The sequence below is a fragment of the Staurois parvus genome, unplaced genomic scaffold (assembly GCF_062004578.1).
Source record: "Staurois parvus isolate SC_StPar_1 unplaced genomic scaffold, SC_StPar_1.0 ptg002918l, whole genome shotgun sequence".
NCBI lineage: Eukaryota > Metazoa > Chordata > Amphibia > Anura > Ranidae > Staurois > Staurois parvus.
Window position 1 is genome coordinate 1,356 of NW_028320714.1, and position 24,092 is coordinate 25,447.

The following is a 24,092-nucleotide window of genomic DNA, read 5'->3' on the forward strand; positions in this document are numbered from 1 at the left end:
GAATACATTGTAACATGACAACATGGAGGACATTTCAGGGGGGGATACATTGTAACATGACAACTTGGGGGACATTTCAGGGGGAGGGGGACTTTTTCGAGGCGCTATATCTGCTGCTGTCACATGGGGGGGAGGAGTCTGTTAGCTCCCCATGTAAGGCATTGATTCCTTTTACTCGATAATAACTGATTTAACGTTTGGCCAATCGATGATCTCAGTGTGTAGAGGAACCTTCTTAGACAAAGTTCCCCGCGCAGCGACAATGTTCATCTACATTACAGGTGTGATCTGGAAGCAGCGCGCACCTTTGGGTGCTTCTAGTTCAGTGACACCAATATCGCCAACGGCTCATGTGACCACCCTGAGAGCCAATGAGCACACACTATGCACACCAACTCCTCCAGCCTGTAGATGGCGCTGTTCCCTCCCTCAGTACAGGAGAAAGAAACACACTGAATACAATTACAGTCTAAAAAAAAAACAATGTATCTAAATCCTCCGACCCGGGAAATACAAAATGAGCCGATTCAGCGTCAGCTTTCATTGAAATTAAGAAAAATAAACGTTTTCTGAAAAGTGGACGATGTTTTCTATATGTACAAGAGAAGCGACGGCTGGGATCTGATTGGGCGGGAGATTTGTGGGACGGTTTGTGTTTTTTAAAAAAATGTATTTTCAATTGAATTTTTTTTAGAAATATTCTGATTTTGTAACATTTCCCTCTTGTCTTCCAGGATCGACCATTACCAGCAACGGCTGCAGGCTCTGTTCTTCAAGAAGAAATTTCCAGAGAGGCTGGCGGAGACCAAACCCAAGGTGGAAGGTGAGAGGGAAAAAGAGAACCTGTCACTACAACATGCAGAGCAAAAAAGTGGGATGCAGAACAATACTATAAGGGGTTCCCACCATCCCTGTGCTGAGTTCCCGGGTCTGTACACCCGCTGTGCCCATTATGAGGGGTTCCCACCATCCCTGTGCTGAGTTCCCGGGTCTGTACACCCGCTGTGCCCATTATGAGGGGTTCCCACCATCCCTGTGCTGAGTTCCCGGGTCTGTACACCCGCTGTGCACATTATGAGGGGTACCCACCATCCCTGTGCTGAGTTCCTGGGTCTGTACACCCGCTGTGCCCATTATGAGGGGTTCCCACCATTCCTGTGCTGAGTTCCCGGGTCTTTACACCCGCTTTGCTCATTATGAGGGGTTCCCACCTTTCCTGTGCTGAGTTCCCGGGTCTGTACAACCGCTATGCCCATTATGAGGGGCTCCCACCTTCCCTGTGCTGAGTTCCCGGGTCTGTACACCCACTGTGCACATTATGAGGGGTACCCACCATCCCTGTGCTGAGTTCCCGGGTCTGTACACCCGCTGTGCACATTATGAGGGGTACCCACCATCCCTGTGCTGAGTTCCCGGGTCTGTACACCTGCTGTGCCCATTATGAGGGGTTCCCACCATCCCTGTGCTGAGTTCCCGGGTCTGTACACCCGCTGTGCCCATTATGAGGGGCTCCCACCTTCCCTGTGCTGAGTTCCCAGGTCTGTACACCCGCTGTGCCCATTATGAGGGGTTTCCTCCATTCCGGCTTGATTTTGATTCATTTTATATTATGGAGAACCTAGAAAGAGGAGCCTGAACCCACAAATGTGGGGAACACCCAAAAGTCCCAGGTGTTGTAGGGCAGAGTCAGGAATGGCTGGAAGACCTCAATTTGAGTCCCCAAGATATATAACAAGACATGGGAACCTCAGCCTACCAGACTCCACCTACACTATATTGCCAAAAGTACTGTCCCCGCCCTCCCAATCATGTGATTCAGGTGCTCCAATCCCCTCCATGGACACAGGTGTATACAATCAAGCCCCTAGACATGCAGACGGCTTCTACAAACATTGGTGAAAGAATGGGTCGCTCTCAGGAGCTCAGTGACTCCAAGCGTGGTCCCGTGATAGGTGGCCACCTGGGCAATAAGTCCATCCGTGACATTTCCTGGCTACTAAATATTCCACGCTCAACTGTTAGTGGGATTATAACAAAGTGGAAGCCACTGGGAACAACAGCCACTCAGCCACCAAGTGGTAGGCCACGTCACATGACAGGGCGGGGTCAGCGCATGCTGAAGCGCACAGTGCGCAGAAGTCGCCAACTGTCTGCAGAGTCAATAGCTAAAGATCTCCAAACTTGGTGTGGCCTTCAGATGAGCCCAACAACAGTGTGTAGAGAGCTTCATGGAATGGGTTTCCATGGCCGAGCAGCTGCATCCAAGCCTTCCATCACCAAGTGCAATGCAAAGCGTCGGATGCTGTGGTGTAAAGCACGCCGCCACTGGACTCTAGAGCAGTGGAGACGTGTTCTCTGGAGTGACCAATCACACTTCTCTGTCTGGCAATCCGATGGACGTGTCTGGGTTTGGCAGTTGCCAGGAGAACGGTACTTGCCTGACTGCATTGTGCCAAGTGTAAAGTTTGGTGGAGGGGGGATTATGGTGTGGGGGTTGTTTTTCAGGGGTTGGGCTTGGCCTTCTAGTTCCAGTGAAGGGAACTCTTAAGGTGACATTTTGGACAATTTCATGCTCCCAACTTTGTGGGAGGAGTTTGGAGATGGCCCCTTCCTGTTCCAACATGACTGCCCACTAGTGCACAAAGCAAGGTCCATAAAGACATGGAGGAGCCAGTTTGGGGTGGAGGAACTTGACTGTCCTGCACAGAGTCCTGACCTCAACCCCATAGAACACCTTTGGGATGAATTAGAGCGGAGACTGCGAGCCAGGCCTCCTCCCCCGACATCAGTGCCTGACCTGACAAATGTGCTTCTGGAAGAATGGTCCAACCTTCCCATAGACACCCTCCTAAACCTTGTGGACGGTCTTCCCAGAAGAGTTGAAGCTGTTATAGCTGCAAAGAGCGGGGCCAACTCAATATTGAACCCTACGGACTAAGACTGGGGGGCAATTAAAGGTCATGTGGGTGGAAAGGGCGGGGCCAACTCAATATTGAACCCTATGGACTAAGACTGGGGGGGCCATTAAAGGTCATGTGTGTGGAAAGGGCGGGGCCAACTCAATATTGAACCCTATGGACTAAGACTGGGGGGGCCATTAAAGGTCATGTGTGTGGAAAGGGCGGAGCCAACTCAATATTGAACCCTATGGACTAAGACTGGGGGGGCCATTAAAGGTCATGTGTGTGGAAAGGGCGGAGCCAACTCAATATTGAACCCTATGGACTAAGACTGGGGGGCCATTAAAGGTCATGTGTGTGGAAAGGGGTGGGGCAATACTGCGGGCAATATAGTGTCTACTGCTATACCAACCTTCTTATCCTGATTTTTTATTTTTTTTTGTCTTCCAAGCTCTTCTCATGGCATGTAGGGAACTGACCCGGAGTAAACGGTTAAAGCAGCTCCTGGAGGTGGTCCTGGCGTTTGGGAACTACATGAACAAAGGACAGCGAGGAAATGCCTTTGGGTTCAAAGTTGCAAGCTTGAATAAAATCATTGACACCAAGTCCAGTATAGACAGGTGAGCAATTTTCTCCAATTGAATGGCGACTAGAGATGAGCGAGATTTGTCATTCATTTGTTTCCTTTATATCACATCAGAAGGATATTATGATCAGGCAGTACAGTCAGTAATTGTGCTAAATGTCAAAATAAGAGCAGTTAGCCACACAGACAGGCGATTTCCGCTCTGTCTGAGCTGACTGAATGCAAGAGAGATACTTTGTATCTCTCTATCCCTCGTCTGATCGATGTTTATAAACAATGTTACTTTGTATCTCTCTATCTCCCGTCTGATCGATGTTTATAAACAATGTTACTTTGTATCTCTCTATCCCTCGTCTGATCGATGTTTATAAACAATGTTACTTTGTATCTCTCTATCTCCCCTCTGATCGATGTTTATAAACAATGTTACTTTGTATCTCTATCTGCCATCTCATCAACATTTATAAACAATGTTACTTTGTATCTCTCTATTTCCCATCTGATCGATGTTTATAAACAATGTTACTTTGTATCTCTCTATTTCCCATCTGATCGATGTTTATAAACAATGTTACTTTGTATCTCTATCTGCCATCTGATCGATGTTTATAAACAATGTTACTTTGTATCTCTCTATCTCCTGTCTGAACAATGTTTATAAACAATGTTACTTTGTGTCTCTCCATCTCCCGTCTGATCGATGTTTATAAACAATGTTACTTTGTATCTCTCTATCTCCTGTCTGAACAATGTTTATAAACAATGTTACTTTGTATCTCTCCGTCTCCCGTCTGATCGATGTTTATAAACAATGTTACTTTGTATCTCTCCATCTCCCGTCTGATCGATGTTTATAAACAATGTTACTTTGTATCTCTCTATCTCCTGTCTGAACAATGTTTATAAACAATGTTACTTTGTGTCTCTCCATCTCCCGTCTGATCGATGTTTATAAACAATGTTACTTTGTATCTCTCTATCTCCTGTCTGAACAATGTTTATAAACAATGTTACTTTGTATCTCTCTATCTCCTGTCTGAACAATGTTTATAAACAATGTTACTTTGTATCTCTCCATCTCCCGTCTGATCGATGTTTATAAACAATGTTACTTTGTATCTCTCCATCTCCCGTCTGATCGATGTTTATAAACAATGTTACTTTGTATCTCTCCATCTCCCGTCTGATCGATGTTTATAAACAATGTTACTTTGTATCTCTCCATCTCCCGTCTGAACAGGAAACATTTTTGTGTTCTCTGTGTGATGTCCACTAATGATGTGACGTGGTCTCTCTTCCAGGAACATCACTCTCCTACATTACTTAATTATGATATTTGAACGGACGTATCCAGATATCCTCAACATCCAGAATGAGCTACAGCACCTCCCAGAGGCCGCCAAAGTCAAGTGCGTCACGCATCCGCTGTTATTCCCGCTTAGTGCTGTTTGTGTCTGACCTAACAAAAGCCAATACGCTCAATTCCCAAAGCTTTAGTCATGTGACTGTTATTTTCAGCTCTCATTGGCTTGAGCCTTCCCTATGCTCGGGTATTTGAGCTGTACGGGTGCAAGAGGTTTGTAAAATAATAATTAGTACATATCGGAACATGCCGAGCATATGAGAAAGATTACGTAAGCGGGGGTCAGCTTTTGTAGGAGAAGGATGGGGAGATCCAATTAGATCTTTTGGTTAAATGTTCCTCTTGACTTCTCTTGTAAAAGTCAAGCTTAGCCCCGCCCCTTACTTAGGCTGCAGGTCCATGTGATAACACTTTCAAATAGAGGCGCTCATTCTTCTATTATTGTAGTGTGATCCATACCATTAGTCAAGCAGGATTGGTTCGGTGGGGCTGCTTGTATGGTATATACCAGAACACCCTCACCATAAGAGGGGGGGTCCAGGAAAAGAGCAGCTAAGCAAGAAGCAGTAAGAGCACCACAACAATCAAAGGGGCTGGTTTGCGAAAGGCAAATGGGCTTTGCACTTTGCAAAGTGCAGTTTCTCTAGAGCAGGGGGTCTCCAAACTTTCCAAACAAAGGGCCAGTTTACTGTCCTCCAGACTTTAGGGGGGCCGGACTGTGGTCATTGAGAGTAGAAATTGCCCACATGGAAAAAAAAATATTTTAAATATATTTTAAAATATTATTTCCAAATATATCGACATATAATTGAAATACTATAATTTTGGTCGTATTCAATATATTTTATAATATGTTTCAGTGTATATATATCTCTATCTATACATCTCTCTCTCTATATATATATATATATACAGTCATGGCCGAAATTGTTGGCACCCTTGATATTTTTCCTGAAAATCAAGTATTTCACACAAAAAAGGTATTGCATTAACACATGTTTTGCTATACACATGTTTATTCCCTTTGTATGTATTGGAACAAATATAAAACAGAGGCAGAAAAGCAAATATGACATAATGTCACACAAAACCCCAAAAATGGGCTGGACAAAAGTATTGGCACCCTTAACTTAATATTTGGTTGCACACCCTTTGGAAAACATAACTGAAATCAGTCGCTTCCTATAACCATCAATAAGCTTCTGACACCTCTCACCCGGAATTTTGGACCACTCTTCCTTTGCAAACAGCTCCAGGTCTCTCTTATTGGAAGGACACCTTTTCCCAACAGCAATTTTAAGATCTCTCCACAGGTGTTCAATGGGATTTAGATCTGGGCTCATTGCTGGCCACTTCAGAACTCTCCAGCGCTTCTTTGCCATCCATTTCTGAGTGCTTTTTGACGTATGTTTGGGGTCATTGTCCTGCTGGAAGACCCAGGATCTTGGACGCAAACCCAGCTTTCTGACACTGGGCCCTACAGTGCGACCCAAAATCCTTTGGTAATCCTCAGATTTCATGATGCCTTGCACACAGTCAAGGCACCCAGTGCCAGAGGCAGCAAAACAACCCCAAAACATCATTGAACCTCCACCATATTTTACCGTAGGTACTGTGTTTTGTTCTTTGTAGGCCTCATTCCGTTTTCGGTAAACAGTAGAATGATGTGCTTTACTGAAAAGCTCTATCTTGGTCTCATCTGTCCACAAGACGTTTTCCCAGAAGGCTTTTGGCTTACTCAAGTACATTTTGGCAAACTGTAGTCTTGCTTTTTTATGTCTCTGTGTCAGCAGTGGGGTCCTCCTGGGTCTCCTGCCATAGCGTTTCATTTCATTTAAATGTCGACGGATAGTTCGCGCTGACACTGATGCTCCCTGAGCCTGCAGGACAGCTTGAATGTCTTTGGAACATGTTTGGGGCTGCTTATCCACCATCCGGACTATTCTGCGTTGCAATCTTTCATCAATTTTCCTCATCCGTCCACGACCAGGGAGATTAGCTACAGTGCCATGGGTTGCAAACTTCTTGATAATGTTGCGCACTGTGGACAAAGGCAAATCTAGTTCTCTGGAGATGGACTTGTAACCTTGAGATTGTTGATATTTTGCCACAATTTTGGTTCTCAGGTCCTCAGACAGTTCTCGTCTCCTCTTTCTGTTGTCCATGCTTAGTGTGGCACAGACAGACACACAATGCAAAGGTTAAGTGAACGTCTCTCCTTTTTATCTGCTTTCAGGTGTGATTTCTATATTGCCCACACCTGTTACTTGCCCCAGGTGAGTTTACAGGAGCATCACATGCTTGTAACATTCTTATTTATCCGCAGTTGTGAAAGGGTGCCAATACTTTTGTCCAGCCCATTTTTGGAGGTTTGTGTGACATTATGTCGAATTTGCTTTCTTTCCTCCCTTTTTTTGTTTTGTCCCAATACACACAAAGGGAATAAACATGTGTATAGCAAAACATGTGTTAATGCAATACGTTTCGTGAGAAATACATGATTTCCTGGAGAAATATCAAGGGTGCCAACAATTTCGGCCATGACTGTATACTGTATGTTGAATTGCATTTTGTATATTTTACAAAATATATGAAAAATAATTAAAAAAAATATGTATTTTTTAAATGTATTCTGATTTTTTTTTAACATATAAAAAAGTCATTTTAACATATATTTTTACATATATTTGTAAATGCATTCCAAAAATGTAGATTAAATGTATTTTTTAAAATATTGTTCTTATAATTTGTAATAAAAACACATTTTAACTTACAGTCTGTGTGTATATACACATATATATATATATATATATATATATATATATATACTGTAAGTTGAAATGCTTTTTTATTACAAAATATATGTAAAATGACTTTTTTTATATGTTAAAAAAAATCAGAAGAATATATTTGAAAATTATATATTTTTGAAAATATTTTTCATATACTTTGTAATATATAAAAAATAAATTTCAACGTACAGTGTCTGTGTGTGTGTATATATATATATATATATATATATATATATATATATATATATATATATTACAGTTTTTTTTTTTTATATACTAGCAGTCAGACATCACTAACCGGATCAATCTCTGTTTTTGGTGGAAATGATATTTCTACATGGCAAATAATTTCCTAGCCGGTGTAGTAGAGTCATAGAAATCCAACAGACCCGACAGTCATGACATGCATGCTGCTGATTCTGTGTCATTGAATCACTCATTGAGGGGCGTGTTCAAAATAATAGCCGTGTGGAGTTCTATTAGTGACGTCATTCATTCTTTGATAAACAGGCGGCAATTATTGCCCTTATTTAAGGAAGGAAGGCAGCAAATGTTGGACATGCTGGTTACAGTGCATTTCTCTCTGAAATCCTGAGGAAAATGGGTCGTTCCAGACATTGTTCAGAAGAACAGCGTACCTTGATTAAAAAGTTGATTGGAGAGGGGAAAACATATAAAGAAGTGCAGAAAATGATCGGCTGCTCAGCTAAAATGATGGCAAATGCTTTAAAATGGCAACCAAAACCTGAAAGACGAGGAAGAAAGCGAAAAACTACCATTGGAATGGATAGAAGAATAGCCAAAATGGGGCGGACTCAGCCAACAATCAGCTCCAGGAAGATGAAAGAAGGTGTGACGTTCCCTGTGAGGACTCAGCCAACAATCAGCTCCAGGAAGATGAAAGAAGGTGTGACGTTCCCTGTGAGGACTGTTACAATTAGAAGACGCCGATGTGAAGCCAAGCTATCTGCAAGAAGTCCCCGCAAAGTCCCTCTGTTGGGAAAAAGACATGTGCTGAAGATGTTACAATCTGCCAAAGAGCACATTGACCGGCCTAAAGAGAAATGGCGCAACATTTTGTGGACTGATGAAAGTAAGATTGTTCTTTTTGGGTCTAGTGGGCGGAGACAGTTTGTCAGACGACCCCCAAACACTGAATTCAAGCCACAGTACACTGTGAAGACTGTGAAGCATGGTGGTGCAAGCATCATGATATGGGGATGTTTCTCATACTACGGTGTTGGGCCTATTTATCGCATACCAGGGATCATGGATCAGTTTGAAGACATCAGAATACTTGAAGAGGTCACGCTGCCTTATGCTGAAGAGGAAATGCCCTTGAAATGGGTGTTCCAACAAGACAACCACCCCAAACACACCAGTAAACGTGCAACATCTTGGTTCCAGACCAACAAGATGGACGTTATGGAGTGGCCAGCCCAATCCCCGGATCTTCATCCAATAGAAAACTTGTGGGGTGACATCAAAAATGCCGTTTCTGAGGCCAAACCAAGAAATAGAGAAGAACTGTGGAATGTGGTCCAATCATCCTGGGCTGGAATACCTGATCACAGGGGCCAGAAGTTGGGGGACTCCATGCAACACAGATGTACAGCAGTTCTCAGAAACAGTGCGACTACAACCAAATATTCATGAAGTCATTCAAAGGAAAGCAAAATCTTCAAACATTTCTCAGTTTATATAGTGAATGTTTGAGTTTGTAAAGAAGAATACAAAAACTGAGATTTTTTTGAACCGTCTAATATTCACTTTTCTTCCATTTCTTTAGAGGAACAACACAAATTTGATGTATTTTTCTTCATGTTGTGATTTGGAATAGAATGTGTCGTGTTCCCAATGCATTTGTGTGGATGGAAAGAAAAGGATTAGAAGGATTTTCAGCTTTATTCACTTTTTTCAACACACGGCTATTATTTTGAACACAACTGTATATATATATATTTATTGAAATATGTTGAATACGGCCAGAATTGTAGTATTTCAAGTATATGTCAATATATTTGGGAAGAATATTTTAAAAATATATTTAAAATATATTTTTCTTCCATGTGTGTGTCGTGGTGTCAATAGGAGTAAACAGTGCAGCTTTGGCATTAGAGGGAGGAAAACTGCACCATCTTTGATGTCAGTGGGAGAAATACTGCACAGGGATTATGCCCCATTGTTGGCAGCAGTGGGAGGAAGAGTGCCCAAGGGGCCTGATAAAGGCAAGCAAAGGGCCACATCTGGCCCCCGGGGCCGCAGTTTGGAGACCACTGCTCCAGAGCTTAGTAAATGAGCAGAAGCTCCGCTGACTTCCATCGTCCAATCATGTGCAAGCAAACATTTTTTTTTTTTAAATTTTCCTTGCATTTGATTGGGTATTCTTTGCAAAATGACGCTTCTCCTCATTTACTGAGCTCTGGAGACGCTGTGTTCTCAGAGTGGAACAGCAAAATGGACACAATTCTAACCCATGAATTCTGGTCCTTTAATATGAGCCGGAAAGATGGAAACTCTCTACCTTTTGTCTGCTGATTCCCTGTGTGCCGTGTCCTAAGAACCAGATCCTGGCACTCGGCTGCTGCGTTCCTCATAAGTCCCTCATTAGTCCCTCATACAGCAAGATATGGGACTTCAGATAATAATTCTGATCAGGGATCTCTGTCTGTCTGCAGCTTGATGGAGTTGGAGAAGGAAGTTCACAACATAAAGAATGGACTGAGGGCTGTAGAGGCCGTGAGTATTCACTTCCCTCTGTAAGGGGATCCACATTGTATTGTATGGGGGGCTGTTGGTATAAGTATGTTATTGATATGTTATTGTATGGGCATCCTATTGTGTGGCTTAGTTGTTGTAGGGACATCTAATTGGCTGGCTATGTGATTGTATGGGCGTCTTATTGTCTGGGTATATTATTGTATGGGCGTTGAATTGTAGGGGTTTGTTATTATATTGGCATCTAATTGTATAGATATCGTATTTTATGGGCGTATGGGCGTGTCATTGTACAGGTATGTGATTGTATGGGCGTGTCATTGTACAGGTATGTGATTGTATGGGCGTGTCATTGTACAGGTATGTGATTGTATGGGCGTGTCATTGTACAGGTATGTGATTGTATGGGCGTGTCATTGTACAGGTATGTGATTGTATGGGCGTGTCATTGTACAGGTATGTGATTGTATGGGCGTGTCATTGTACAGGTATGTGATTGTATGGGCGTGTCATTGTACAGGTATGTGATTGTATGGGTGTGTAATTGTACAGGTATGTGATTGTATGGGCGTGTCATTGCACAGGTATGTGATTGTATGGGCGTGTCATTGTACAGGTATGTGATTGTATGGGCGTGTCATTGTACAGGTATGTGATTGTATGGGCGTGTCATTGTACAGGTATGTGATTGTATGGGCGTGTCATTGTACAGGTATGTGATTGTATGGGCGCGTCATTGTACAGGTATGTGATTGTATGGGCGTGTCATTGTACAGGTATGTGATTGTATGGGCGCGTCATTGTACAGGTATATGATTGTATGGGCGTGTCATTGTACAGGTATGTGATTGTATGGGCGTGTCATTGTACAGGTATGTGATTGTATGGGCGTGTCATTGTACAGGTATGTGATTGTATGGGCGTGTCATTGTACAGGTATGTGATTGTATGGGCGTGTCATTGTACAGGTATGTGATTGTATGGGCGTGTCATTGTACAGGTATGTGATTGTATGGGCGTGTCATTGTACAGGTATGTGATTGTATGGGCGTGTCATTGTACAGGTATGTGATTGTGTGGGCGTGTCATTGTACAGGTATGTGATTGTGTGGGCGTGTCATTGTACAGGTATGTGATTGTATGGGCGTGTCATTGTACAGGTATGTGATTGTACAGGTATGTGATTGTATGGGCGCGTCATTGTACAGGTATGTGATTGTACAGGTATGTGATTGTATGGGCGCGTCATTGTACAGGTATGTGATTGTACAGGTATGTGATTGTATGAGCGTGTCATTGTACAGGTATGTGATTGTATGGGCGTGTCATTGTACAGGTATGTGATTGTATGGGCGTGTCATTGTACAGGTATGTGATTGTATGGGCGTGTCATTGTACAGGTATGTGATTGTATGGGCGTGTCATTGTACAGGTATGTGATTGTATGGGCGTGTCATTGTACAGGTATGTGATTGTATGGGCGTGTCATTGTACAGGTATGTGATTGTATGGGCGTGTCATTGTACAGGTATGTGATTGTATGGGCGTGTCATTGTACAGGTATGTGATTGTATGGGCGTGTCATTGTACAGGTATGTGATTGTATGGGCGTGTCATTGTACAGGTATGTGATTGTATGGGCGTCTTCCATTTCCATCCTTGATCCTTTTTATCTACTTGGACCCTCATACTTGTGTACCCCTCATAGACCAGAGCAATGTTTTTCATTTTTCTCAATAGACAGATTTGTTTCCCATCAATACTTTTGTTGTTACTTAAAGTGTAACTCCCCCCCAACCACCGCGGACTATTCTGACTCCTTACGCTGCTAGCCTTAGTAAATAGATATGAAGTAGTTGTTTACCTATGTCCCGGTTTCCATGCCTACGCAAATGATGTCATACATCTCAGAAGTCTTCAGGAGGGGAGGAGGGGTTTTCTCAGCTAAGCACACCTTCCTGCCTGCATGCCTGAAACTAAGGGCAGATGGATTCCAGGAAGTAATTGCTACATGAATCTGCCCTTACTCAAGATGGCCACAGCCAGAGATGCTAGGAGGATGATTTCCCAGCAAAATAAAACATGGAGACATGGATGGATTGGGAGGGGGGTGGAGGGGTTGCTCTTAATAGTAAATATTAATTAAATGGCGCTTTTGGTTTGAGGTGCTAAGATGTGGTGTAGTTGAGCTTTAAAGAGGAGCCTCGGTTTGTTTTTTCTTTTCTTAAATACTGCGGACTTTTAGAATTTAGGTACGAACCGGTGGCCGGGGCCCTGTGCTGTCTTCCCAATGTTGGTGCGTCTTACCGCAGAGGGTTCCCAGCGTCGCCATCTTGGATATGGGAGCCACCTGTGGCTTTTTATTTCATCCCTCGGAATACAGTGTTGGGTATACAGGGTTAATATCAAAAAGTTGGCCAGGATGCTGGGAATCTGTAATTAGCAACAGCATGATCCCCTGTATCTGACCTCAGCTCTTGTGGAATGGAGACCTCAGGCAACCTTCTTAGGGTGCCCCCCCCCACATCTTCTCACCCTTGGGCACCATAGAAGCCTTTTGGGCTGCTATGGCCATACTTACACCTTTGTTAAGCGGGACAAAAAGGCAAACCGTTATGGAACAAGCAAAGAAATGATCAGCTTAGAGTAACCTCCAAATTCTTCCCTTCTAGACCAGTGGTCTCCAAACTACGCCCAAGGGGCCAGACGGGGCCCTTTACTTGCCTTTATCCAGCCTTTGAGGCAATATTCCTCCCAATGACACCAACAATGAGGCACTATTCCTCCCATTGTTACAAACAACGAGGCAAAATTCCTCCCAATGACACCAACAATGAGGCACTATTCCTCCCATTGGTACAAACAACGAGGCAAAATTCCTCCCAATGACACCAACAATGAGGCACTATTCCTCCCATTGGTACAAACAACGAGGCAAAATTCATCCCACTGACACCAAGGATCGGGTACTGTTCCTTCCACTGACACCAACAATGGGACACTATTATCTCTACTGACACCAACGATGCAGCACAATTCCTTCCACTGACACCAACGATGCAGCACTATTCCTCCCACTGACACCAACGATGGGGCACTATTCCTCCCACTGACACCAATGATGGGGCACTTCCTCCCACTGACACCAATGATGGGGCACTATTCTTCCCACTGATACCAATGATGGGGCACTATTCCTCCCACTGACACCAATGATGGGGCACTATTCCTCCCACTGACACCAATAATGGGGCACTATTCCTCCCACTGACACCAATAATGGAGCACTATTCCTCCCACTGACACCAACGATGGGGCACTATTTCTACCACTGACGCCAAGAATGGGGTATTATTCCTCCCTCTAATTTCAATGATGGGGAACTATTCGTCCCACTTATACCAATGATAGGGCACTATTTGTCCCACTGTCACCAAGAATGAGGTATTATTAGTCCCACTGACACCACCAATGGGGCACTATTCCTCTCACTGGCACCAACAATGGGACACTCTTCCTTTCACTGGCACCAACAATGGGTCACTATTCCTCCCACTGACACCAATGATGGGGCACTATTCCTTCCACTGACACCAATGATGGGGCACGATTCCTCCCACTAATACCAATGATGGGACACTATTCCTTCCACTGGCACCAACAATAGGACACTACTCCTTCCACTGACACCAATGATGGGGCACCATTCCTCCCACTGACACCAATGATGGGACACTATTCCTTCCACTGACACCAATGATGGGACACTATTCCTCTCACTGACACCAATGATGGGGCACTATTCCTCCCACTGACACCAATGATGGGACACTATTCCTTCCACTGACACCAACAATGGGACACTATTCCTCTCACTGACACCAATGATGGGGCACTATTCCTTCCACTGGCACCAACAATAGGACACTACTCCTTCCACTGACACCAATGATGGGGCACCATTCCTCCCACTGACACCAATGATGGCACACTATTCCTTCCACTGACACCAATGATGGGACACTATTCCTTCTACAAATACCAATGATGGGGCACTATTCCTCCCACTGATACCAATGTTGGGGCACTATTCCTCCCACTGACACCAATGATGGGGCACTATTCCTCCCACTGACACCAATGATGGGGCACTATTCCTCCCACTGACGCCAACGATGGGGCACTATTCCTCCCACTGACACCAATGATGGGGCACTATTCCTCCCACTGACGCCAATGATGGGGCACTATTCCTCCCACTGACACCAATGATGGGGCACTATTCCTCCCACTGACACCAATGATGGGGCACTATTCCTCCCACTGACGCCAACGATGGGGCACTATTCCTCCCACTGACACCAATGATGGGGCACTATTCCTCCCACTGACGCCAACGATGGGGCACTATTCCTCCCACTGACACCAACGATCGGGCACTATTCCTCCCACTGACACCAACGATCGGGCACTCTTTTCTACCAGTGGACACAGTCCAGCCCCCCTAAAGTCTGAAAGACCGTAAACTGGCCCTTTGTTTAGAAAGTTTAGAGACCCTGATCTGGAAGACATTCTAGACATTCCCATATAATGTTCCATCAATTGTCTGTATTTTCGCAGAAGTTGAGTTCTAGTTTTGGTCCCTTTTATCCTTTATAAACACTTTAAACAAAACGTTTGGACATAATTCAGTTGTGGTTAGACCAATCAGGATGGGGAGAGGAGGAATAGCGTGGTACACGAGCCGAGATGTGACTTACAGTTGCAAGAAAAAGTATGTGAACCCCTTGGGATTACGTGGAGTTTTGCATGAATTGGGCATAAAATGTGCTCTGAACGTCATCTAAGTCACAACAATAGAAGAACACAGTCTGCTGAACATAATACTACACAAACATTAGATGTTGCCATGGTTTAATTGCACATAACATGTAAACATTCACAGTGCAGGGAGGAAAAAGTATGTGAACCTTTGGACTTAATAACTGGTTGACCCTCCTTTGGCAGCAATAACCTCAACCAAACGTTTCCTGTAGTTGCAGATCAGACCTGCACAACGATCTGGAGTCATTTTGGACCACTCCTCTTCACAAAACTGTTTCAGTGTAGCAATATTCTTGGGATGTCTGGTGTGAATCGCTCTCTTAAGGTCATGCCACAGCATTTCAATGGGGTTGAGGTCAGGACTCTGACTGGGCCACTCCAGAAGGCGTATTCTGTGCTGTTGCAGCCATTGTTTTGTTGAATGACTTGTATGCTTTGGGTCATTGTCCTGTTGCATCACCTATCCTCTGCGGGGCTTCAGTTGGCGGACAGATGGTCGTACGTTTTCCTGCAAAATGTCTTGATAAACTCTGGAATTCATTTTCCCATCAATGACAACAATCTGTCCAGGCCCTGAGGCAGCAAAGCAGCCCCAAACCATGATGCTCCCTCCGCCATGTTTCACAGTGGGGATGAGGTTTTGATGTTGGTGTGCTGTGCCTTTTTTTCTCCACACATAGTGTTGTGTGTTCTTCCCAAACAACTCAATCTTGGTGTCATCTGTCCACAGTATATTCTGCCAGTAGTGCTGTGGAACATCCAGGTGCTCTTTTGCAAACTTCAAACGTGCTGCAATCTTCTTTTTGGCCAGCAATGGCTTCCTCCATGGTGTCCTCCCATGTACTCCATTCTTGTTTAATGTTTTCCTTATTGTAGATGTGTCAACAAAAATGTTAGCATGTGCCAGACATTTCTGTAGGTCTTTAGCTGACACTCTGGGATTCTTCTTTACCTCATGCAGCATTCTGCGCTGTGCTCTTGCAGTCATTTTTACAGGACGACCACGCCTAGGGAGAGTAGCAACAGTGCTAAACTTTCTCCATTTGTAGACAGTCTGTCTTACCGTGGACACATGAACATCAAGGCTCAAGGAGATACTTTTGTAACCCTTTCCAGCTTCATGCAAGTCAACAATTCTTGATCGTAGGTCTTCTGAGAGCTCTTTTCTGCGAGGCGTGGTTCACATCAGACAGTGCTTCTTGAAACCAGTAAACCCAAAAGAGGTGTCAGCAACACATCCAATATCATCACACTGATTGGAGTCAAGGTTGGCTCACTCTTGGCTCCAATTAGCTCTGGGAGAAGTCATTAAGCTCGGGCCTCACATACTTTTTCCTCCCTGCACTGTGAATGTTTACATGTTATGTGCAATTAAACCATGTCAACATCTAATGTTTGTGTAGTATTATGTTCAGCAGACCGTGTTCTTCTATTGTTGTGACTTAGATGACGTTCAGAGCACATTTTATGCCCAATTCATGCAAAACTCCACGTAATCCCAAGGGGTTCACATACTTTTTCTTGCAACTGTAGAAGGTCTCCAGCTGGTTAATAAGATGGGAGATGACTATAGAGAATAGTATTGTCCTCGCTGTTGGGCCAGAACTTTGCAGTCATAGCTGGAATTGTGGAAGTTCTTGTGGTGGGATTCGGTGGGATTTGACAGGAATGTTATTAACCAACCTCCGTGACAACAAAAGCCTGAAACAATACTCCGTGTTTAGGAGAAGGCTTTCTGAGGAAATGTAAGTGACACCAAAGATAAGTAAAAAAAAAAAAAATCTAAATTCCTAGAATAACCAACTGTTGCCAAAAAAATCAACCATTTCAGGAAGAGTATATTTCAAGCCACAGTTCCCCCTCCTTCCTTACATGTCATAGCTCTCCGCTTCTGGGAGTGTCTAATAATTATCCATGCTGGCCCAGCTCCTTCACCCCTCCTCTCACCCTTAACCTTTTATATTGAAGCCAAGGGAGCAAAGAGTAATACAACAGAGTGTGACTTGAGTGACAGCTCTGAGTTTCGGACATCATATTCAAGAAAAGATTTTAAAGATAACAAAAATGCATAGATATGATGTTGAATATTCTGGTGACAGGTCTCTTTAATGGTCAATGCTGACGGCCATGTATAACATTTGGTCTCCAAATTGCGGCCCAGAGGCCTGGTGAGGCCAACACTAGGGAATAATCCCCCCCCCCCCCCACTGACACCAATGAAAGAGCACAATTCCTCCCAATGACCTCAGTGATGGGGCACGATTCCTCCCACTGACACCAATGGTGGGGCACTATTCCTCCCACTGATACCAATGATGGGACACTATTCCTTCCACTGACACCAATAATGGGGCACTATTCCTTCCACTGACACCAATGATGGGGCACTATTCCTCCCACTGACACCAATGATGGGGCACTATTCCTCCCACTGATACCAATGATGGGGCACTATTCCTCCCACTGATACCAATGATGGGGCACTATTCCTCCCACTGACACCAATGATGGGGCATTATTCCTCCCACTGATACCAATGATGGGACACTATTCCTCCCACTGACACCAATGATGGGGCACTATTCCTCCCACTGATCTCAATGATGGGGCACTATTCCTCCCACTGATACCAATGATGGAGCACTATTCCTCCCACTGACACCAATGATGGGGCAGCATTCCTCCCACTGATCTCAATGATGGGGCACTATTCCTCCCACTGATCTCAATGATGGGGCACTATTCCTGCCACTGATACCAATGATGGGGCAGCATTCCTCCCACTGACACCAATGATGGGGCACTATTCCTCCCACTGATCTCAATGATGGGGCACTATTCCTCCCACTGATCTCAATGATGGGGCACTATTCCTCCCACTGACACCAATGATGGGGCACTATTCCTCCCACTGACACCAATGATGGGGCACTATTCCTCCCACTGATACCAATGATGGGGCACTATTCCTCCCACTGATACCAATGATGGGGCACTATTCCTCCCACTGATCTCAATGATGGGGCACTATTCCTCCCACTGATACCAATGATGGGACACTATTCCTCCCACTGACACCAATGATGGGGCAGCATTCCTCCCACTGATCTCAATGATGGGGCACTATTCCTCTCACTGATCTCAATGATGGGGCACTATTCCTCCTACTGATATCAATGATGGGACACTATTCCTCCCACTGACACCAATGATGGGGCAGCATTCCTCCCACTGACACCAATGATGGGGCACTATTCCTCCCACTGATCTCAATGATGGGGCACTCTTCCTCCCACTGACACCAATGATGGGGCACTATTCCTCCCACTGACACCAATGATGGGGCACTATTCCTCCCACTGATACCAATGATGTGGCACTATTCCTCCCACTCATACCAGTTATGGGGCACTAATCTTCCAACTGACACCAAAGATGAGGCACAATTCCCCCCCACTGACACCAACAATAGGGCATTGTTTTTTCCCACTTATGTTTGGATCTTTTCTACTCCCAATGGCCACAGTCCAGCCCCCCATAAAGTCTGAATGACTGTAGACTGGTCCTTTTTGTTTTGTTTAGAAAATTTGGAGACCCCCGATGTAAACCTTCTGCAATAAAGAATTGTAAAACCGATAAAATTATATCTTGTCTTCCACCTCCCCTCTGTTCCAGCATTGCAGCCTCCACCAGACTCTTCATTATTCGACACTTCTGGGAGTGTCAGATGAATGTATTCCCCGCCCCAGACTATGGTTCCATCCTCTGACCTCTAAATCACTGCTGAGTCCTGTAGCAATGTAGGGGTTGCAGTTTGGAACAACAAGGTGGAGAACACGAGCATCAAACACTCCTGGAATTTTTAATACATTTGGGTTTGATAGAAGATGCAGCACTGGAATGGGGAGCAGTACGGAACTATGGGATGCCGGAAAGGCGTATAACACTTCTTCCCCTCTGATCTCAGGTGTCCACCAACATAGCTGGGAATAATGCAGTGAGATCACACGGTTCATCCAAAAGAAAGAATTTAGGGCAAGTAGAGCTTTATTGTTCTAGACAGGCGAATATAAAGTTCCACCTTGAACCTCTGATGCATTTCATACATTTCACCCAAAACTGAGCTGATTCTCAGAGACTCCCTGAAATTAAGCCCAGATATGGATAAAAATGAAGACAACCACGACCACCGTCTCCTTTGCTGACGCATTTCACCAAAAACTGGGCTTAATCATATAGAGTGTCTCTCCACTTCAGCCCAGAGGAAGAAGTTCCAGTCATGGCTCCATTTTCTTCCATATCTGTTTTTAACGTCAAGCTCCGTTTTGGATGAGTGCAGGTCCCAGGTGTGGTTCAATTTCCCCCAAATATGGAATTAATTGTAGAGACTGTCTACAATCAAGCCCAGTTTTGGGTGAAACATGTCAGAGGAGGAGATCCTAGGGATGGGCTAAATATTTACCCAAAATTGTAGGGACTTATTACGATCAAGCCCAGTTTTTGGTGAGAAGTGTCAGTGGAGGAGGTCCCAGGTGGAACTTCATGGAACTTCATTTTCACCCAAAGCTGGGCTTAACTGTAAGGTAGCCTTTCTCAACATTTTCAGCAAGGAACCCTTGAAATAACTTTCCGGTCTCAGGGAACCCCTGATAAAAATGACTATATCTACATCTCATGATACATTGGTGTGATGATCAGTCGGAAGAATGTTCCTTACACTTGTTGTCATTGGGATGAATTACCCCCTTACAGATACAGTAGCTAAAAATATCATTGGTGTCGTTAGGAACTCAACTGAGAGGCAGAAACTGCTCATTGCTCAAGGAACCCCTTGCAACCTCTGGAGGAACCCTAGGGTTCCATGATACCCTGGTTGAGAAACAGTGCTGTAGAGACTGTCTACGATCAATCTCATTTATGGGTGAAATACATCAGAGGAGGAGGAGGAGGTCATCATCTTAGGCGAGGACTTCATTTTTACCCAAATTCAAGTTTAATCATGGAGACTCACTACAGTAAGGCCCAGTTTTGAGTGAAATACACCATCATCAGAGGAGGTCTAGGTGAGGGCTTCATTTTTACCCAAATCTGGGCTTAATCATAGATACTTTCTACAATTAACCCCAGTTTTGGTTGAAAGGAATCAGAGAAAGAGGTCTCAGTGAGGCTTGATGTTTGTCTGTCTAGAACAGCAATGGGCAAACTACGGCCCGGCGGACCTTTTAATCCGGCCCGCGGAGCGTGATAAAAAAAAAAACAGCCAGGGCAGGCAAACATTGGCTGTCAGGATATGTGTAGGCGGGGCAGCGTGACGAACGTGGGGGGAGCTAGGCTCCTCTCACAGTCCGCCCTGAAGACCGGAACGGCGCGGGAACACGGCGAGAGGAACGCGCGGAGCAAAGGTAAGTAAATTGACACAGGGGGGACTTGGCTTACTACTTGGGGGGGGAATAGTACTATGGGGGATGAAATACTATATGAGGGAGGAATTAATATGGGGGATGAATTAATATGGGGAATGAATTACTATAGGGGGGATGAATTACTATAGGGGGGGTGAATTACTATATGGGGGATGAATTACTATGGGGGATGAATTACTATATGGGGGATGAATTACTATGGGGGATGAATTACTATGGGGGATGAATTACTATATGGGGGATGAATTACTATATGGGGGATGAATTACTATGGGGGATGAATTACTATATGGGGGATTAATTACTATGGGGGGATGAATTACTATAGGGGGGATGAATTACTATATGGGGGATGAATTACTATAGGGGGGTGAATTACTATATGGGGGATGAATTACTATATGGGGGATGAATTACTATATGGGGGATGAATTACTATATGGGGGATTAATTACTATGGGGGGATGAATTACTATATGGGGGATGAATTACTATATGGGGGATTAATTACTATGGGGGGATGAATTACTATAGGGGGGATGAATTACTATATGGGGGATGAATTACTATATGGGGGATGAATTACTATATGGTGGATGAATTACTATATGGGGGATTAATTACTTTGCTTGCTATGGGGGAATATTACTATACTTACTATGGATGGCATGGTAGTGGCTGGGCCGGCCAGCAGCTAGTGGGGGGCATAAAAGTTTTGTAAAATAACTCTTTTTATGCTTTTCTACCTTAAATTAATCTAAACATTTAATGTTACAAATTTTAATTTAATTTATATTAATTCACACATACACATCATTCATCTACTCTTGGTCCGGCCCCCGGGTCCAATATATGAACCCATTGCGGCCCTCAAGTCAAAAAGTTTGCCCACCCCTGGTCTAGAAGAAGGTTTTAATGGTGTGCATCTGGCTTTCTTTCTATGGGATCTCCTGAAAGTTTAGGGTACAGGATACGTCTGTGCTTGGCTTTTGGATGTGGCTGGCCCAATGTGATGGGCTTGGGAGATTACACTCACCAGAGGCTGAGTCAGCCCATCCGACATCCATAACTAGAATATCACTTTTGGGTGGGCTTCGCCTTTAAAGCAATCACTAGAACAGTAATGGGCATGACAACCACAGAAATAAACAGGGACTTCCAGTACAGTTTTCATGCTCTGGAGAGGTGCGTTGCAGTTCTGGAAAGCAGAGACGTGTGTGCGGTCCGGAGAACTTTTCCTTTCTCGTGTTTTGATTCTCTTGTAGAAATGATCTTCTCAGGCCCCAAGGAATTGGAAGGTGGAGGAAGAGAAGTCTCACTGCCCCAATTCCTACTGAATGACCAGTATTGTAAACCTGAAACTGGGAGAATTCAGTTACTGTTCTTGGCGTCCAGGGAATGGCGTATTAGACTTTGCCGCAATTATCACAGTAAAGCAGTGAAACGGAAGCGCTGACCTCCCCTGTTAATTGAATTATAATGGCCGGTTAAAACTCGCGCTCATCAGACAGAGAGAAGAATGCCTTCATTCTGAGCCGCGAATGCGCGCTGAGCGAGAACCAGATCAATTAATGAGCCCCTGGGGGGGGGGGGGGGTGGCCTGCAGCACGAAAGAACCGCAAACATCCAGAACAAATCTAAGCGGTATTAGGCCCACCTAGTCTGCCAGTGGTGTGTGTACGTCTTTCATTCACGGCGACCCCGCACCACCTTCCAAATGAGTTTCACTTTCCTGTAATACAAGGAGACCATTGTCCTCTGTGCAGGCAACCCGTCCGTTCCATTACTGGGAAACCGCAATTTATTTTACTCCACGGAAGAAAGAATACGAAATATCTTCTATCGTATTATTCTGAGTCCTTCCCAAACCAAAGCCGGGACCCATTTATAGAGGAACCGAGGTCTTTCCTATGTATTTTCAGATATACAGGTGGAAGTGAAATGCTTAAAAGTATATTTTATATTCAATGCATGTTTCCATTTACAGTACATAGCAGAGCTTTAAATAAATATATAAATGTGGCGCACCCCCTAAGGAGCCCCCGGTGTAAAGGGGTCCTCTAACACTAGTACAAAAAATTGCCACTGCCCCAGTCTATAACTGGCCTTCACGGCAAGGAACACATGGACGGGCGACGCAGGTCAAACCACAAAAGACAGAATTTCCCGGCTCAACTTGCCAACCAGCCTGCAAACAAACCGAATTAACCTGTCTAGCAGTGTGAGTTAAAAACGGGTTTAGTTAGCACACATTTGCAAATACATGCGTAAGCTACAGAGCCTCATCATGGCACCCCGATATTCTGTACTCCTAACTCTACAAATTTTGAGAGCCCCCATAGTAGAGACACATGTATTTAATGGATAGACCAAGGGCAGATGGACCTGAGGGAGCCCACCCCTTCGTAAAGGTACAGGAGCGCACTGGACACCCAGCATGTAGCACAATGGCAGCCAGGGTGTCCAGTGCGCCTCCTCACCAACACTAGTCTTCTAACACTAGTCTTGACTGTGTTGATACCTCTACCACCCTGACACACCAAGTTAAATTATTTGATCCCCTATCATTCAGCAGGATTTCTGGTTCCCAGGTGTCTTTCATACAGGTAACAAGCTGAGATTAGAAGCAGTCTCTTAAAGGGAGTGCTGCTAATCTCATTGTGTTACCTGTATAAAAGACACCTGTCCACAGGAGCCATCAAACCATCAGATTCCAAACTCTCCACCATGGCAAAGACCAAAGAGCTGTCCAAGGATGTCAGGGACAAGATGGTAGACCTACACAAGGCTGGACTGGGCTACCAAACTATGGCCAAGCAGCTTGGTGAGAAGGTGACAACAGTTGGTGCAATCATTCACAAATGGAAGAAACACAAAACAAGTGTCAGTCTCCCTAGGTCTGGTGCACCATGCAAGATCTCACCTCGTGGAGTGTCAATGATCATGAGATCAGTGAGGAATCATTCCAGAACTACACGTGAGGATCTTGTCAATGATCTCCAGGCAGCTGGGACCACAGTCACCAAGAAAACAATTGGTAACACACTACGCCGACAAGGACTGAAATCCTGCAGTGCCCGCAAGGTCCCTCTGCTCAAGAAAGCACATGTCCAGGCCCGTCTGAAGTCTGCCACTGAACATCTGAATGATGCCGAGGAGGACTGGTGGGAAGTGTTGTGGTCAGAGGAGACCAAAATCCAGGTCTTTGGCATCAACTCAACTCGCCATGTTTGGAGAAGGAATGGATGGGTGTTCCAGCATGACAATGACCCAAAACACACGGCCAAGGCAACAAAGGAGCGGCTCAAGAAGAAGCACATTAAGGTCCAGGAGTGGCCTAGCCAGTCTTCAGACCTTAATCCAATTGAAAATCTGTGGAGGGAGCTGAAAGTTCGAGTTGCCAAATGTCAGCCACCGAACCTTAAAGACTTGGAGAGGATCTGCCAAGAGGAGTGGGCCAAAATCCCTCCTGAGATGTGTGCAAAC

General features: G+C 44.6%; 1 protein-coding gene across 1 annotated transcript in view; it reads left to right on the forward strand.

Annotated features, from left to right (window-relative positions):
- Positions 1-734: 734 nt before the first annotated feature.
- Positions 735-24,092, forward strand: part of LOC149428927 (disheveled-associated activator of morphogenesis 2-like) — a gene marked incomplete at its 5' end in the record, with an annotated part of 52,136 nt that continues 28,778 nt past the window's right edge. The window contains 4 exons of the mRNA XM_089666928.1: positions 735-823; positions 3,352-3,520; positions 4,788-4,895; positions 10,320-10,380. Of these exons, the coding sequence (XP_089523054.1) occupies positions 735-823; positions 3,352-3,520; positions 4,788-4,895; positions 10,320-10,380 (427 nt within the window). The remainder of the gene's footprint in view (positions 824-3,351; positions 3,521-4,787; positions 4,896-10,319; positions 10,381-24,092) is intronic.